Below are 13,908 nucleotides of genomic sequence, written 5' to 3'. Positions count from 1 at the left end.
TGGACCCAGCTCACCCGTCCACCCAGCCAGTTGGGGTGGGGGTAGCCCAGCGGCTCGGAGTCCTGGGACAGAGGACAGGCAGCCCCCGCACTTACGTTGGTTGTCTTTTTATAGTAGTCGATGTGGTGGATGTCTCGAGCAAGACCGAAGTCCGCGATCTTCATCACGTTGTCCTCCGTCACCAGGACGTTCCTGGCGGCCAGGTCCCGGTGGATGCACTGTGGGGCCCGGAGGACAAGAGGGATTGGGGGGGTGGGGGTGGAGGTGGGGCACAGGGGAGGGTCAGCAGCCGCCTGTGGGCCCACTTCCCTCACCGGCCCTTGCCTTCCCCCCCCATCCGCCCCCTGAACCATCCAGTTTCCTGCTACAGGGTCCCTCTCCTGTAGGTCAAAGCCAGACATCCAAACAGCCCCAGCTCTGGGCTGCCCAATCACTTCAGCAAACCCTCCAGGTATGTTTCCCTCCCGGTGCTTGGCTTTCAACATGCAGGCAGTGAGCTGAACCCTGTGTCTCTGTCCAGTGTGCATATGAGCTCTCATGGGGATGCCCTGTCTCCCTGGCCAAGCACATCCATACAGGGCTGGGCTCAAACAAAGCAGCATTTACCCAGCACCCAAAGCTGTACCTAACTGTCACACAGGACCTCATCTCCTCCCTGTAACCGGTTACAGCTGAGGCATCATCATTCTAACTTCACACCAATCCCAAGGCCTCAAGGCCACGTAGCTCTCCTGGCTCTGATGTCCCCGCCATCCCCCGGGGTCCCACGCTACCCAGGGGAGCCGTCAGGAGCCACACCTTCTTGGAGGCAAGATATTCCATGCCTCGGGCCACCTGGTAGGCACAGGACACCAGGTCCTTGGAGGAGAGCTGCTCCTCGGGGTGGTGGCTGGGGTTGTAGCAGTACTCCAGCCCCGGCGGCCTCCGGGCCTGCAGGTACTCTCGGAGGTTGCCCTTGGAGGCGTACTCCACGATGACATACAGGGGACCTGGGGACACGGGCGCGGAGAGGCCGTCAGGGCCGCTGGGCAGGTGCACGTGCTGAGCCTTGCCCGGAGGAACCCCAAGGCACATCGCGAGCCTGTTGCCCAGGCTTCACCTCCCCTTTGAGGGGAGCTCCAGAAATTCATCTCACTCCCCAAAGAAAGCAAGGGCAGTCATTCTTAGCCTAGTCCAGGACATTCCCAAGCAAAAGTGGGGCCAGAGCCCTGACCTCGACTGGAGCAAGTCACCTTTTCTGGCCACATGGTGTGCGTGGATCCAGGTGCCTGGACTCTCAGATGAACCCACATGGGCATCAGGACGGACCCCGAGAAATACATTCTGACTATGGAAACCAGCTTCTCCCCCCAGCCCGCTTCCCTTGTGGCTGAGAAATGCCCGATCCCTGACGCCCCAGCTAGACATCTTCTCCCTGACAGACAGACAGATGGCAGCAGCCTGAGTGCCTGCCTGAGCCCCTCCCCCCAATGGGTGGAAGCCCGCAGGCAAGGTGCCCACCGTCCTGTGTACAGGCCCCCAGCAGGTTGATGATGTTCTTGTGTTTTCCAATCATCTTCATCATCTCCATCTCGGAGATCAGGTCCGACAGGTCTTTCTCTGTTGCATCCGCTGCATGGACAAAGCAGAGGGGATGGAGAAGCATTTGCGTTGGAAGGAAGGCCGACAGGACAAAAACTAAGGAAGGGGGATGAGGTGAACCCCCAGGGATCCCTTTCCTCTGGGACTTGCTTCTCTCTTTACGTGCCCCCCCCCCCCCCTTGGCTTTTTTTTTTGGCGGCACCACAGGGCACGTGGGATCTCCTCTGCAGAGCAAGTGCAGAGACTTAACTGCTTGACTGCCAGGAAGTCCCTCCCCTCTCCTTTTCACATCCAAATTTATCTCCCCTTCCCTCTTATGAGAGCTGCCGGTGTTGCCAAAAAAAAGGATCTGGGGTCACCACCTGATAATGGACGCCAAGGAACAAAGTGAGGTCATGGTGAGATGGCGGGGTGTGCAATGCCCCCCAACCCCAGGACAACCTAAGCAGGCTGTGGAGCAGGTGCAGGTAATAGCCTGAGGCCCAGAGTTTGCTTGGAAAGGGAAGGGGTCGTTTTTGCAGGGACACAGGCACCACATACACTTTAGCATCTTCACGGCCACTTTGGTCACACGGTTGGGTTTGTCCTTGTCCAGCCCGATGGCCTCCGCCAACACCACCTGCCCAAAGCAGCCCTCTCCCAAGGGCTTGCCTAAAACCAGTCTTCGGGGAAACAAAGGGTGGGATAAGCTGGGGTGGTAATGTTCAAACCTGACAGGAACCCCCACTCCCCCTCCGCCTCCAGTTCCCTTGACTAAGAGCAGATGGTGGCAGTCACTTCTGGATGCTCCCCTGAAGATCTGAGCCCACACCACTGCCCCCGTTAGAATAATGAGCTGGGGTAGGGGGTGGGGGTTACCTGTCCCGAGGCAGCTCCCAGCGAGGGTCTTCGGGAAGCTCATATTCAGAGACCCCGGCCAGCATAGGGGTGCCGCTGGAGGAGAGACGCGAGGGCCGAACCAGCAGGACCCCGGAGTTCATGGATGCACTGGAGTCGGCCGACACCTGCAGGGAGGCGTGGGGTCACCCTTCCAGCAGGGACGGGGGAGCAGCGGCAGGTCCCTCCCCTCCCCGCTCAGTACTTGTTGCTAAAGTTAGAGGTGTGGACCTGGCATCTGGCACTCCCTCCCCAACACAGGCAGAAAGGCCACAGGAGGTCAGAAGACCGAGGTTCTAACACTGACGTTTGCCACCAACTCGCCTTTCTGGGTTTTGGATTACTCACCTTTCACGTGAGCATGACAGCCTGACATTCTGTAACTTATCACTGCAAGAGCAACTCTCTTCCTGTCCTCATTCTTAAGTGAAAACCCTGCTGTGGATGAGGGGTTCCTGACTCCTGAAGCCCCTTCCAGAATTAGCACGGTTCGGAGCGAAGCCTGCCTCCTTTTCTCCTTTCACGCATCTTCACCCTCTGTTCCATCTCCTGGGATGGGGGGAGGCGGATGCACAGGAGCGAGAGGGCATCTTGGGACCCAGCTCAGCTCCTCTCCTCTGCACGTTTGCACCCCTAATGGGCCCTCAGGGGAAGCTCAGATTCATAATATCAACTAGGCATTTAGCCCAGTGAGGACCATCTCCCAGTCCCCAGGCTGGCTGAGCAGGGCACCGTGGTTGAGATACGATGGGCTCACAGGATTCATTGGCCAGAAGAAATTGGAGCCTGACCCCAAGCACTTAGGACACTCCCCTGCTGCCACCCGGAAGCCGGACACCAAAGTCTGAAGCAGGGACCCTGCGGCAGGTACCGCAGACCCCCCTGGGGCGCAGGGAGGACACACAGGGCGAGGCAGAGCGTGCGAACCCCCCGTCTACTTTCTGTTACCTGTCTGCGCAGAGGGATGCTCTTGGCCAGCTTGTGCACGGCCATCTGGCTGTGGAAGTCACTCTTCTTCGTGCCGCTCTTCATCTTGTAGATGATGACAGACCCCACCATGCAGGAGATGAGGAAGGCCCCCGTGCAATAGATGATAATCTCCAGGTACAGTGGCGAGGTCATCACCGCTGGTCTCTCTTCCAGGGCTGGGTCAGCGTGAACAGGACATTAGTGGGCTCAGGGCAGGGCTGGTCCACTAGGGTCCCGGCTCCCTAAGAAACTCAACATCCATCTCCTAAACTCTGGGAATCTTTGGGGCAGAGACGAACCGAGCTAGGCCCTAGCTGGGATTGGGGTCCTGACACTGAGCACACAGCAGACATCCTGGGATCTGTGAGGTTCCCTGATCCTGACTTGAATCCCCAGAGGGATGGACTGTATCTTGCTAGCCGATGCCCATGCCCATGAACTCAGGAGCCCTCCTGGCTTAGGGACTGCTGGACTGGATGGGTACTTGGTGCCCTGCAAGAGACAGCTGAGCACTCACTTGGGCTAGATGCCTCTTTCAATGTTCCCTTGGACACACGGCCCTTCTCCACAGTGCCCGAGCACTGCGTCAACACCTATCACGGGACAGCAAACCATCCATCGGTCTTTCATTACTGATGGCCCAGGGGTACCCTGAGGGCCCAGGTGGCACCTCCTCCATGTCTGCAGGCCACAGCGCCTAGCATCCGGTGGCACTCGTAACACAAAGACAATGATGCAGGGAGGAAACAAGAAAACCAGTGTATGTCCCGACTTTATTGCTCAGCTTTGCCTATGTCATCTCTATCAGGTCAGACGTAAAAACGTCTACACCTAGCCAAACTGGAGACAGAACTTCACTTGCAAATGTCGTCTGGATTATTAAAGATAAATATGGAAACATCTCTTAAGACTTCCACTCACAGCTCTAACTCCTCACACTGAGCAAAGTCAGGGAGGGGGTTTTATTTGTTTCTCCATTCAGACTCTCCTGCCTCCCACCCTCACTGAAGCCCAGGCAACTCAAGCCTCTCCCTCTCGCACGGAGGTGGGGAGGGTCCCATCCAGCAGGACATCCCTTCCTCCACCCCTCCCCTATTAAAGACCCCCTCCAGCCGCAGGGGCCAGCACCCCGGGGACCTCCCCCAGGAGGCCCCAGGCATGACCCCAAACTAGCCCAAAGAGAACTCTCCGAGGTGCGATGAGGGACGGCAGAACTGATAACAGGGAGAAGTGTTTCTGTTTTTCTCTTTCCCCAGCGTGGAGAAACAGACACCATCCACCGGGAGGCACAACACAGGACAAAGACAGTGACGAGGGAAAAAACAGAAAACGCTTCTGTGCCTCCAGTGGGGGTGCGCGTTATCAGAGGAGGAGAGGGAGGGACAAAGAAAGAGACCAGAGTCTGCAGGATGAGTAGCACCACGCCTGGCTCCAGCCCCGACGCCACCAGCCTACCACCCTGCCCAGGCTGCAGGCTCCTGCCTTCCTGGCCCGGCCTCCATGGCCCCCTCTGGAGAGGAGCTGTGTTGGGAGCCAAAGGATAAATGGGCACCATCGAGTCCCCTGCGCTGCCTGGGAAAGGACTTGCTCAAAGCAGCTCAAGTCCACTGTCTGGGTCTGGAGGAACCTTGCCCACCGAGATCAGCAAGGGGGAGGGTGGAGGGCACTGATGCTTCCGAGCGGCAAGCCCCTCACTTCAGAGCACCTATATTCAGTTACAGGGGGAGCCTCTCGGAGACTTCGGAGGGCTGGCGATAAAGGAAGACTGCTGGACCCGAGGAGGGAAGGAGCCTGCCCTGGAGGAGAGCCCGGCTGCAAGTTAGATCCAGACCCCACGCATGCATCGCTCTGGCCCGGGGGAGAGACGGAGGCAGGCCCACAAGTGAGAGCAATCTGAGATCCTGCACCAGGAGGAAGGCTCCGGGGGTGAGCCAAGAAGGTTCAACCCACGAGGCCAAATGACAGGTTGGATGACTTGCCAGAGCTGCCTGCTGCGTATGGAGCCCGGCTCTGTGTCTCCCCCAACCCTGCGATGCATGCTCCCCCCGTGCCCCTGGCGAGGGCAGGACATCGAGAGGAGGAGGACAGTGTATACCTTCCAGAACGGTCAGCCATGCAGAGTGATGGGAGAGTCCGATAGAGTTACCCGCCAAGCATGTATACTCCCCCGCGTCCTCAAAGGAGACATTCCTTAAGTGCAGCACCTCCATCTCTTTGTCGGTGGTGTTAACTCCGGCCGTCTAGAAGAGACAACGGAAGCCACATGGACAAGCCCGGGACCGGAGACCTCTCAGAGAGGGAGGGAGGAGGAGGAAAGGGGGAAGAAAAAAATAACCAGAGGAAGAAAGGTTCCCCAGCATCTCCTTTGCAACAATGGACAGACAAAAATCACCAGGCAGCGAGAGACCTGTTAGAGGAAGAGGGTGAGAGCCTGAGGAGGAACTCGGCAGACCTGACGGTGCGACGCGGATGGCTGGTTACACCCGTCACCAGGCGCAGCAGCCCCGGCCCAGCCCAGCATGCGGCGCGAGCGCATGGAGAAATGGGCCGGCGCGGGGGCTGTTTGGTTTCCGGAGGGGGCACACAGGAGGGACAGAGGGGGCTGCAAGCCTCACACACACACTCACACCCACACTCACCCCCCCACACACACACCCAAATACCCACACACATACCCCCCATCCCACGCACTCACAGCCCCCACACACACCCTCACACACACACACCCCACAGCCACACACACATACACTCACCCCACACACACACTCACTCACACACATAACCCCCCACATCCCACACACACTCACACAGCCCCCATACACACACTGACACACAGCCCCACATACACCCACGGCTACTCCCCCACACTCACACCCACAAAAATACACCCCCACCCCACACATACACACCCCCCACACACACACCTTCCCAGTCACACACACTCACCCCACACATACTCTCACCCCCCCATACTCACACCCACACAAATACCCTCCCACACACATACCTCCCCACATCCCACACACACACACACTCAGCCCTCCCCACACTCACCTTCACACTCACACCCACATCCCACACACACACCCCCACACCTCCCCCCCACACACAGCCCGCTCACATCCACATCCCCCACACGCACACTCACATCACTACAAACGCTGGTCCTCTCTCCTCGCCATCACTCGGACCCTCAGTCTCCAGGATCACCCAGGACGCACCCGACACGCAGCCAAGAACACACACAAGGCACAGAGGGGTGACACCAACACAGAGCCGAACCAATCCAGCCGCCCAGGCCGGGTATTTTTCCATGGCTCCGGGCACTAGAAACAGCAGGCTAACAGGGAGAGTGGGGCGCTGGCCTCCCCACAGCTGCCCTGGCAGCTCGGGGCCTCCATCAAACCCCAGCACAGGGGCCCCTCCAGCTCCCCGTTACCTTTTGCCACAGGTCTGGTGACTGTGAGCCACGCAGACTGGTTAGCTTCACCAATATAATTGGAAACCTTACACACATACTCCCCGCTCTGGGCCTCTGTCACATTGAACAGGGTCAGGACCTCCGCATCCGAGCTATTTATCCCCGAATGCTGGAACAGACCAACGACACGCCGTCAGTTGGGCCAACATGGAGATGTGGCCGTATTTGCTCCCGTGTGGGGTTATGGTGGGCCCAGGAGCTAAGGCAAGAGGCTGAGGCGACACTTGTCCTCTTTCCCTCGTTAGCAGGACAAAAAAGTGGACTTTAAAAATCCATGTGACTGAAAAACAAACTGAATGAAAAAAAAATCATTGCCCCAAGCAAATATTTCATTTGTGTTAAACCCCCTCCTCCAGGAAGAGGGCAGAGATTGCCAGTGGAGACAGCAGCCAAGGTTCAAGGCCCCGGGCCCACCACATGGCAGTTTCAGTGCCCAAGGTGAGGAGTGCGGCGGCTGGCTAGGGAATCTTTGGAACAGCCGAGCCAGGGAGGAGGAGGGCTAAGGCTGGGACCAGGAGGGAAAGCAGGTTCCCAGCTTCTGGCTACTTCCTGTTGCAAGATCCACTGGAGAATTAGGCAATTAGCTTCCCTGGATTAATGGAGCATTCAGGGACATTCGAAGTCTGGGAGTGGGAGGAAAAAAAGAAGAAAGTGCCATTACTCCTGAAACCACTGAGGACTGACCCGTGGCCTTGGCTTTTCCAGCCCTACCTAAGCTAAACCGTGCCCATGTGACAGAAAGGACGTGCCTCCGGAAGCAGGGCAGAGACCGGGAGACGCTTGCTGGGAAGGCTGTGGTAGTGGGCAGTGGGAGAGCAGAGTGCAAATGCCTTCCGGAGAAGCTGACCTGAAAGCCTGGGCACGGTCACCGTCCAAGCTCTTCAGAAGCCAGCAGTGCTCACCCCCAGCCCTCGGCGCCCCACGAGCCTTCACCCACAACCTGCTACTGGTCCTTCAGAAAGTGGCCAGGGCCCCACATAAGATGGAGCCTGGACTCAGCAGAAGGACCAGGGCCCGATCACGGGGACTGAGCTGGACCCCAGCCACCTGGACCCCAGGAGATACACGCCTCCTTCCCCGAGCCCAGCCCACGGAGACCGGAGCCAGGATTACCTTCAAGATCTGGACATAAGGCAGGTTGTCCGGCCCAATCTTACTCCCGTTCACCTCGATGTGCTTCAGCCACTGGATGTGGGGCTGCGGGTCACTGTACACCTTGCACATGAACTCCACGTTGCTGCCCAGGGCCACCGTCTTGTTGGCCGGCAAGCCCGCCTGCAGGATGGGCCGGTGAGGGGACCGCTCTGGAGGGGCATGGGATGGGAGAGGGTCATCAGGCCCTGCCGTGGCCGCTCCTGGCTGGAATGCTGACAGAGCATCCCAAGGACCAGCACAGAGACACATTCCCAGACCTCAGCCCAGCCTACCTGCCCATAACTAAACCCACAGTCACTCAGACTCTTGCTGTTCAAAGTGTGGTCTGGGTACTGCAGCGCCAGCTTCACCAGCCTGTTAGAAACACTGACCCTCAGGTCCTACCCCAGACCTCCTGGATCACAAGCTTGTATTTTTTTTTTTGCTGCACTGCATGGCTCGTAGGATCTTAGTTCCCCAACCAGGGACTGAACCGAGCAATGGCAGGGAAAGTACTGAGTCCTAACCACTGACCCTCCAGGGAATTCCCCAGAAGCGTCTTTGCATACCATATTTTTTTTTTTTTTTGCATACCATATTTTTAAAGCCAAGGCAGAACACTGGCTGTGAAACTCTTTACCTTGAGGTTGCCAGAGAATGAGATTCAGAGCCTCTGGAAGACAGAGGCCGCACCACAGCACCAAGAGGCACGGCATTCTTCCTAGTGTCTCGTGCAGTGCCTGGAGTCTGCGTGGACTGACCTCTCTGAGCCTCAGTGTGTTCCTCTGTACAACGGGAACAACAGCACCTGCCTTGCAGGGTGCTAGAAGAATTGCCTGTGGTGTATTTACTGTATCCGGCAGACCACTCGCATCTGTGGAGCGGTAGCTACTATTAAGCTAGATTAACCACCACTGTGCCAGTCACCTCCTGCAGGAGAGACTCAACAGCACCTTTCCCTTTACAATGAACCTGTGGTACCACCAATCCTCCCAGCTCTACTGATGGATAAGAAAAGGGAGGTTTGAAAAAGGAAGGTGATGGAGCTAATAAACGCCACAGAATCCTGACTCCACCCCTAAGTGAACCTGGCTCCCAGGCTGTGTTCTCCGCATCCCTGCTCCTTCCACCAAACTCCTCCTCCTGTCGCCACCCTCTTACCCACAACATCAAGCTGGTAGGTATGGTTGATGCTGCCGTATTCATTCTCCACGATGCAGGTGTAGTTGCCCTTATCCGAAGGCACCACGGAGTCCATAATGATGCTCCAGGTGGCATAACGGACCTGAGGGGAAACATGCCAAAGGGCCCCAATGCGGGTCTGGAGGGAAAGGTGGGCAGAAGTCACGCACCCTCCAGTCAGAGCACGCAGCCCAGCTGCACAGGGAGCTGGGGACCATCATCCCAGCCCACTCACATTCTGCAGGAAGGCATCAGGCAGAGGGGTGTGAGGACTCGGAAAGTCTGCCCGCCACAGCCAAGGCCATCTGCAATCTGGACAAATGTGCCTTCGGAGCCCTCCCAGATACACTGGGAACTTTCCTAGCTTTGCATCCCTGCCCACACTGCTCTTGTGCCAGAGCAGCGTCCTGCTAAGAGTCCAGACGTGTCCACCCTTGATGTCTCGTTTCACAGTCCACCTCCTGTCCTCCCATCCCTCTAGGCCTCACAGGTGCAGCGCTCCCGTTAGATGGACCCTGTTGGGCAGGACGCTGCCTCATAAGACCCAGAGCACAGGGTGCTGTACACGGCAAGTGCTGGCTGGGTTACTTTATAAACAGTTTGTTTTTCTGATTTCCTCTGCTTCTCTTTTTTAACATCTATGTTGTTTGGCTACTCTGGGTCTTGGTTGCGGCATGTGGCATCGCGTTCCCTGATCAGGGACAGAGCCAGGCCCCCAGCTTTGGAAGCAAGGAGTCTTAGGCACTGGACAGCCAGGGAAGTCCCTCCTCTACTTTTCTTATGCAAGATTAATGAGAAAAGAGCAGCTAGGTGAGATGGGAGAGAAACAGGAATGGTAAGAATGATCACAGGGTTTAAAGGAGGATTAGATGAAGACGTTCTTCCTAGAATTATAAACGGGCAAAGAACTTGAACAATTTCCACAACAAGAAATGGAAACCACTTAGGAACACATGAAAATTCTAAGTTTGTTCCTAAGCAAAATAGCCCACAGAGAACAATCTGATACTCTCACCTGTCAAATTTGTTGGCAAAAGTATAGCCAGTTTATCATTCTCATACTCTGCTATGGGAGGACAAATTCATTTTCCCTTTTAAGAAAGTAACTGTTACCACAATAAAATAAAATGAAAAAAAATCACACCCCTACTCATTACATCATCTTCCATTAGAGCAAATGTCACAGTAAGATTTTATGTCTTCCCATTGGACTTTGAACTCTACTGCCTAATACATTTTCTGGAAAGACATGTATCCACAAAATGTTGGTGTAAAAAATGAATAAGTGAACAAATGAATAAAATTACCTAACTTTATTAGGGAAAAAAAAAAAGGAATTGGGTAACATGCATCAAGAGCTTAAAAATGCTTATACTTTGCTCTAGTAACTTCCAGCAATCTGTCCCTAAAGAGGAATATTTTAAAATACTGACATAGACTTTACAAAGATATTCACCATAACGTTATTTACAGCAGTGCAAAACTGGAAAATAGTATCACAATATAGTTCATTAAATTATGGGGCAATTAATACTGGGATATTATAAAGCCATGAAAAATTATCTTTCAAATACATGGCAAAAGACTCATAACGTTAACAATTAACAACTGGCAAGAAATTAGATAGTCAATGTGACTGACCATGCAAAAATCAAATACGTAGAAAAAGACTAAAAAGATTTAAGTTTATTTTCTTTTTTAGTATTTGAAAATTTTCTAGAGTGTTATTTAAAACAATTAAAGGCATATAAGTAAGGATTTTCTAAGCAGTGTCTCCTGCCCACCTTACTCCAGCTTTCATAAAAACCCAGATACCTTGTAGCCTCCGATCCTGTGGTCGGGCTTGAATTCTTTGCCGTTTTTCAGCCAGCGCAGCGTGGGGTTCGGGGTCCCACTGGAAGGGCATTTGAACTTCACTGTCTTGGCAGCTGGCACCGCGTGCAGTTTCTTTTCCATCTTTTCTGGTGACGTCCAGTACGGAGCCACGGCTGCCCAGGGAGAGCAGAGAGAGACAGGGCCTGGTCAGGCTCAGGGGAGGCCCCACCCACCTGCTCGCCACCTGTGAACGATGCCCACACCGGTCCGGACCCCAGAGGGGTGGTCCCCCGGGGTCCCCCATGTGCCCCGTCGCAACCCCATGTGCCCCGCTACCCTTCCCTTCTCCAGTCATTTGTCCAAGCTTTCCCTTTTCCATTCCAACCCAACCCCCGGGCCCGGAGGCCAGAAAGGAAGGAAACAGTGTCTCACGCATACGGTTTGGTTTGGTGTTATCTGTTTCCTTCTCCTCCGAAGAGGAGTCATCGTCGTCATCGTCGTCCTCCGACGAGGGGAGCGCATCTAGGGCAAGAAGGAGGGGGCACTGAGGTCCCTCCCCCAGGAAAAGAGGCTGCAGCTCGCATCCAGTCCACAGCCACCCCAGGAACATGAGGGCCAGTCCAGTAACAGGCGACCACGGCGACCGATCCCCACAGAGCCTCCGGGGCCCACACCTCCCTCAGTGTCCATCCCTCCGCCGGACAGACACGGTTTATGTAAGAACTGCACGCCCTGTGCCTGTCCCCCTCCTCCGCCGACCCCAACACACTGCCCTCCCCTGCCCCGAAGCCTTTGCCCCATCACGGATAGGTGGGGTTCTCTTTAACCTAAGTCCACCCTGCACTCAGAGGCTCACGCCACATCTCAGAACCAGCAGCCAGGGCACCCGAACCCTCCTTTGGAAACCCAGACAGATCGAGGCACTATGGCCAGAAGCCATTTCCGAAGCCCTGGGCTGAACTCTCTGGAGTTGCAACGTTTCTAGCACGTGTCCGCTGAGGTCGGGGAACTGCGCTTCTCAACCAGTGGACAGGAACCCACGACACAGTGGGCAGCTGCCAACGCCTGCCCCCAACAAGTATCCAGTCCTTTGAGCGTGTGGTCACCCATCAGGGTTCATGCCAGATCTTTCCCCAGTCCTTTCTAGTGTTTTGGGGGCATCTGGAGGGAAGTGAAGGAGGCACGTCCCTCTGCTGGGGAGGGGGTGTTCTAGAGGATGTTTGGTGGGCTGGGGAGAGGCCAGGCTCACAGCCTGAGATGCACAAGTGGTGTAAAGAGAATTCCAGCTCTACTCGGTTCAGTCCTAAGGTTTTGTAAAAGTCACATCCTACAAGTGGCAAGTCCCCTGAGTCACAGAGCTCTAGGGTTCCCTGGCTGCCGTAGCACAGGTCTGGAAGTTAGAGAACACGTGTCTCCCATCAAGCCGTGACTACGGCGGTGCAACTGGGTCATCCACTATCCCACAGGGACCTCACCACGAATCTGGGGTGCTGATGACTAAGCCCAGCACCAAGTCCAAACGTCCAGGGAACAAGAGTTTGGAAGCTGCCTGAGCCCTGGGGCACCCCGATGACCTGGGCAGGCTGTGCTGGAGAAACCACTGTGTCTCACTGCCCCCCCCCCGGGGTGTCAGCGAGCACCGCGGAGGTGGGTTCAGGCAGTCCTCCACTCTCTGACCCGAGGCCGGCATCCCGAGTCACCCCCTGAGAGCTAAGCCGCGCAGCGGGCCGGAGCGATGTTAGTGGGTGGCAGCTTCTGCAGCAGAAGGGAGGGCGCGGATGATGGCAGAGGAAGAGGCCGGCCTCCCCCTGAGACCAGCAGAGAGGGAGGCAGGGGGTGGGGGGGGGAGGTGGAGGGTGGACTTGGCTACCCACCTGAGACATTGACGGAGAAGTAGGTGGTATCACTGCCGGAGGGGCTGCTGGTCACGCAGGCGTAGAGGCCTGAGTCGGCGGGCACGGAGCCCCGAACCTCCACCTCCTCCCCGGTGATGCGCGTGCGGTTGCTGTCCGCCAGCTGCACCCCGTCCCGCAGCCAGTTGATGCTCTGAACATCGTCCCGCAGCCGACAGCGGAGCTGCAGCAGGTCACCGGGGTGGACCAGGAGGGACTCCACTTCCACGGGGGCTCCCCAGGGCTGGGCTGCAGCCGCCGCAGGGACCAGGAAGAGGGCAGAGGGAGCAAGGGGGCAGGAGGGATGGGGAAAGACAAAGGCATTATGCCGGCCGCACAGAGCTGCAGCATCCCCGGGGGGCGGGGTACGGAGCTGGGGTGGCGGGTCAGTCGGGGGGACGGCTGGCTCCCTGGGCACTCCCAATGCTTCCCATCCACCCTACTCCTCCAGAGGGCAAAGGAAGACAGGCGAAGTTAGGAAGCAGCTGCAGCAGCATTAAGCGGTTCAGAGTGGGTTTCCGTCCATCTTTTGGTGGGGGGAGGCAGCTCTGGCCCTCCCCGGGACCCCTGGGTGTCTAAGAGCACCCCCTCCCCATACACACAGCTCTTTACCAAGAGCGGCCACTTCCCAGGGGAACACACTGTTCGCTTTCGGGTGGGGCAGCCTCACCCCTCTCCCCAGGAACAAGCCCCCATGTGGGGGGGCAGCGTGTCATGGGCGGGGCTCTAGATTCAAGTGATCAGTACTGGGGGGTGCTCGGAGCCCCGAAAGGAGTCCGATGCACAGGGTGTATATGCGGGAGAGATGGCCCGAGGAGAGGTCAGCTCAGGGGAGCCTCAGGCTAACAGGTGCTGGGCCAGAGGATTCGGAGCTTTTGACTATATTAGGAACGGAGGCCGGCAGCTGCCACAAAACCCACACTTGCCCTGGCAGCAAAAGCCGCTCCACACAAAGCTCCTTTCTCCTCGCCCCACTGC

General features: G+C 56.6%; 1 protein-coding gene across 13 annotated transcripts in view; it reads right to left on the bottom strand.

Moving 5' to 3' along the window:
* The window catches only part of FGFR1 (fibroblast growth factor receptor 1), a 50,157-nt gene that overhangs the window by 1,950 nt on the left and 34,299 nt on the right, over positions 1 to 13,908 (bottom strand). For 2 of the 13 annotated variants that reach the window (XM_044931213.2, XM_044931254.2), the window contains exons 3-14: positions 12,913 to 13,179; positions 11,471 to 11,560; positions 11,039 to 11,211; positions 9,203 to 9,326; positions 8,021 to 8,211; positions 6,866 to 7,016; positions 3,400 to 3,602; positions 2,440 to 2,585; positions 2,122 to 2,243; positions 1,501 to 1,611; positions 799 to 989; positions 96 to 218 (exon numbers count right to left, since the gene is read on the bottom strand). In XM_044931213.2, the coding sequence (XP_044787148.1) occupies positions 96 to 218; positions 799 to 989; positions 1,501 to 1,611; positions 2,122 to 2,243; positions 2,440 to 2,585; positions 3,400 to 3,602; positions 6,866 to 7,016; positions 8,021 to 8,211; positions 9,203 to 9,326; positions 11,039 to 11,211; positions 11,471 to 11,560; positions 12,913 to 13,179 (1,892 nt within the window). Of the gene's footprint in view, positions 1 to 95; positions 219 to 798; positions 990 to 1,500; positions 1,612 to 2,121; positions 2,244 to 2,439; positions 2,586 to 3,399; positions 3,603 to 5,521; positions 5,667 to 6,865; positions 7,017 to 8,020; positions 8,212 to 9,202; positions 9,327 to 11,038; positions 11,212 to 11,470; positions 11,561 to 12,912; positions 13,180 to 13,908 lie in introns of all 13 variants that reach the window. The other 11 variants (XM_044931047.2, XM_006070601.4, XM_006070603.4 and 8 more) reach the window with 11 other exon arrangements.

The sequence above is a fragment of the Bubalus bubalis genome, chromosome 1, assembly GCF_019923935.1.
Source record: "Bubalus bubalis isolate 160015118507 breed Murrah chromosome 1, NDDB_SH_1, whole genome shotgun sequence".
NCBI classification, from domain to species: domain Eukaryota; kingdom Metazoa; phylum Chordata; class Mammalia; order Artiodactyla; family Bovidae; genus Bubalus; species Bubalus bubalis.
This window is presented reverse-complemented; position numbering and strand designations above follow the sequence as displayed.